General features: G+C 41.8%; 1 protein-coding gene across 5 annotated transcripts in view; it reads left to right on the top strand.

Moving 5' to 3' along the window:
• The window catches only part of LOC105300352, a 133,185-nt gene that overhangs the window by 31,346 nt on the left and 99,058 nt on the right, over nucleotides 1–2,781 (top strand). For all 5 annotated transcript variants that reach the window (XR_002783364.1, XM_023538020.1, XM_011372538.2 and 2 more), the window contains exon 2: nucleotides 767–1,019. Coding sequence is in view for 4 of the 5 variants with exons in the window: in XM_023538020.1 (XP_023393788.1) it covers nucleotides 767–1,019 (253 nt within the window). In the remaining variant the exon portion in view is untranslated. The remainder of the gene's footprint in view (nucleotides 1–766; nucleotides 1,020–2,781) is intronic.

The following is a 2,781-nucleotide window of genomic DNA, read 5'->3' as shown; positions in this document are numbered from 1 at the left end:
GAAAATGCGGGTAGTCAACGCTGAGAAGATGCTGAGTATTGTCAGGGTTCAGTCAGAAAAACAGAACCTGCGTGAGCGATATAGAATAAAGGATTCGTAATAGAGAACTTAGATAATTATAGAACCTTCTGGAAATGTCTATTCAAGGACTCTTGAGACTGATGTTGGTCCCGGGTTGGCTTTTGGGGTGGAGAGCAGGTACGAAGTGGGTGGGAACAAGGGCGTGCTGGAACCTGGTCTGTCCTCACCTCCGACCCTGATGAGACGTACGGGTAACCTGCAAGAGCCGCTGGTGCCCTTTGCGGTAGAGCGACACCCACACCTGGCCCCGGCTAGAGAAACAGAAGGAGGGCACGCACTGGGAACCGAGGGGCTGCGGGGGGCTGCTGTGTCCTGCTGCTGGGTGAGGTGCGGGCCGCAGGTCCGCAGTAAGGGGTACGAGCTGCTGTGATGCCTGGCATCCCTGTGCCAGTCTTCAAAATGGAAAGAAGAAAATAGGAAAGAAGGAAGGAAGGAGGGAAGGAGGGAAGGAGGGAAGGAGGGAAGGAGGGAAGGAAGGAAGGAAAGGGGAGTAAGTCTAGAGACATGTTTGTGTTCAGTGTTTGTACAGGGAAACGTAAAAAGCCACCACTGAGAAGGATGGGGGCTGTTTCTCTCATGCATCAGTCCAGACACATCAGTGTGTGGTCTGAGAAGGGGTCAGCTCTGCTCCTAGAGACCCTCCAGGGCCAAGCTCCTTGTCTCTCACTGCTTCTCCATCCCCTAGGCAGCCATCGTCCTCCAGAGAGTGACTCTGACACCACCACAGCGACCTGCAGCCTGCAGAAATGGGGAGGGAGCGCGTGGAAGGAAACGGACTCGAGTGACATCACCCCGGAGCTGTGCATTCCCCTCGCGCCTGGTGTGTGACGTGGACGTGGTCTCCAGCCTGGCTGCCACGTGCTTTGCTAAACCTCGAGAGAGTCTCGTAAAGCTAAGGAGAACAAGGGACCCTGGAGAATGCTTGGTCACTGCCACAAGTAAGAAAATGAATACATAATCACATCAGTATCACTTTCTTTACCTATGAAATGGGGACAAAATCCTATTTCGCAGTATTATTCTGAGAAATATATGAGAACACATGTGTTAGAAAAGTGCTTTATAAACTGTGAAACACTATTATTTTTTACTTCTACTCGTTATTGATACGAGTATCCATAAGACATTTATTTATATACACGTAATAACCTAGTGCACGTTCGTTCTTTCATATGGTAGTCCGTCTTGCTTTTTAATTATACATTTCTTGATGGCAGAGTCTCAATTTAAGTTGCCATGTATGAGACCTAACTCAGTGTTGTAGATGTAATAAAACTCTATGGGTAAAGTTAGTTATCAAAATCTTGCAGGTTTAAAGTTCTTCGGGTACTTAAGTGGCTGTGGAACCCGAGAGATAAATGAACACATTAGTCTTGCCTACACATGGAAAACCAGTTTACTAAATCTGCATTTGCCTACTCGTATTTGCCTTTGCCTGGTGGATTCATATAACATTTAGAAGCCTTCAGAAAGTATGCGATTAGTCTCCTTTTCATTTATTTATTTGGAGATGTAGGGAAATAAAATATTTGGCTATGCAGTTTCTAAATGTTCTCTTTCTCCGTTATTATTTCAGCTTTTCTATTGGTTTGAAAGAGTTATTTTATAATCTTTTTCCTCTCAGCTTTACTGAGATATAATCAATAAACAAAAGTACTCTGTGTTTAAAATGTACAACACGATGTTCTAATATTTGTGTACATTGTGAAATGATTACCACAGTCAAGTTAATGAACATATCTGTCACCTCACGTAGTTATTATTATTGTGGGGTTTTTTTTTTTTTTGGCACGTGGTGAAGAACACGTGAGATCTACTCTCTTACCAAATGTCAAGTATACAATACAATGTTGTTTACTATAGTCATGGCGTCCGTTAGATTTCCGGCATCTATTATTTCTTGCATAACCGAAACCCTGTATTTTGACGTATTTCTCCAGCACTTAGCCCTTGGCAACCAGCGCTTTGCTCTCTGTTTTTATGGTTTGACATTGGCCTGCAGTTTTTTTTTTTTTTCTTCCCAAGGTCCTCATCTAGCTTTGATATCAAGTAATGCTGGCTGTGTAAAATGAGTTTGGAAGTATTTCCTCCTTTTTCATTTTTCTGGAAGTGTTTGAGAAGAATTGGCATTATTTCTTATTTGAATGTTTGATAGAATTGGCCAGTGAGGCCATCTGGTCCTGGGCTTTTCTTTGTTTGGGACATTTTTGATCTCTGAGTCAATCTCCTTACTTCTGTTGTCTGCTCGGATGTTCTGCTTCTTTTTGAGTCAGTTTTGGTGTGTTGAATGTTTCTAGGACTTCATCTGTTTCTTCTTGGTTATCTGATTTGTCGGCATGTAATTGTTTATGGTAGTCCCTTAAGGGCCCTTGTATTCTTGTGGTATCGGTAGTATTGTCTCTTCTTTCATTCATAATTTTATTTATTTGAGTCTTATATCTTTATTTCTTCGGGAATCTAGCTAAGTTTGTCAATTTTGTCTTTCTTTCCAAAAATCCACTGTTATTGGTCTTTTCTATTTATTCTTGTCTCTGTTTCATTAATATATGCTTTAATCTTTATTGTTTCCTTCCTTCTAACTTTGGGCTTAGTTCATTTTCTAGTTTTCTCTTTTTTCTTAATGTAACTTTATTGCTATAAATTTCCCTCTCAGAACTGCTTTAGCTGCATCCCATAAATTTTGGTATGTTGTGTTTCCAT

Source organism: Pteropus vampyrus, unplaced genomic scaffold, assembly GCF_000151845.1.
Source record: "Pteropus vampyrus isolate Shadow unplaced genomic scaffold, Pvam_2.0 Scaffold209, whole genome shotgun sequence".
Lineage (NCBI taxonomy): Eukaryota > Metazoa > Chordata > Mammalia > Chiroptera > Pteropodidae > Pteropus > Pteropus vampyrus.
The sequence above is the reverse complement of the archived record's forward strand: the minus strand, read 5'-3'. Positions and strand labels throughout refer to the sequence as shown.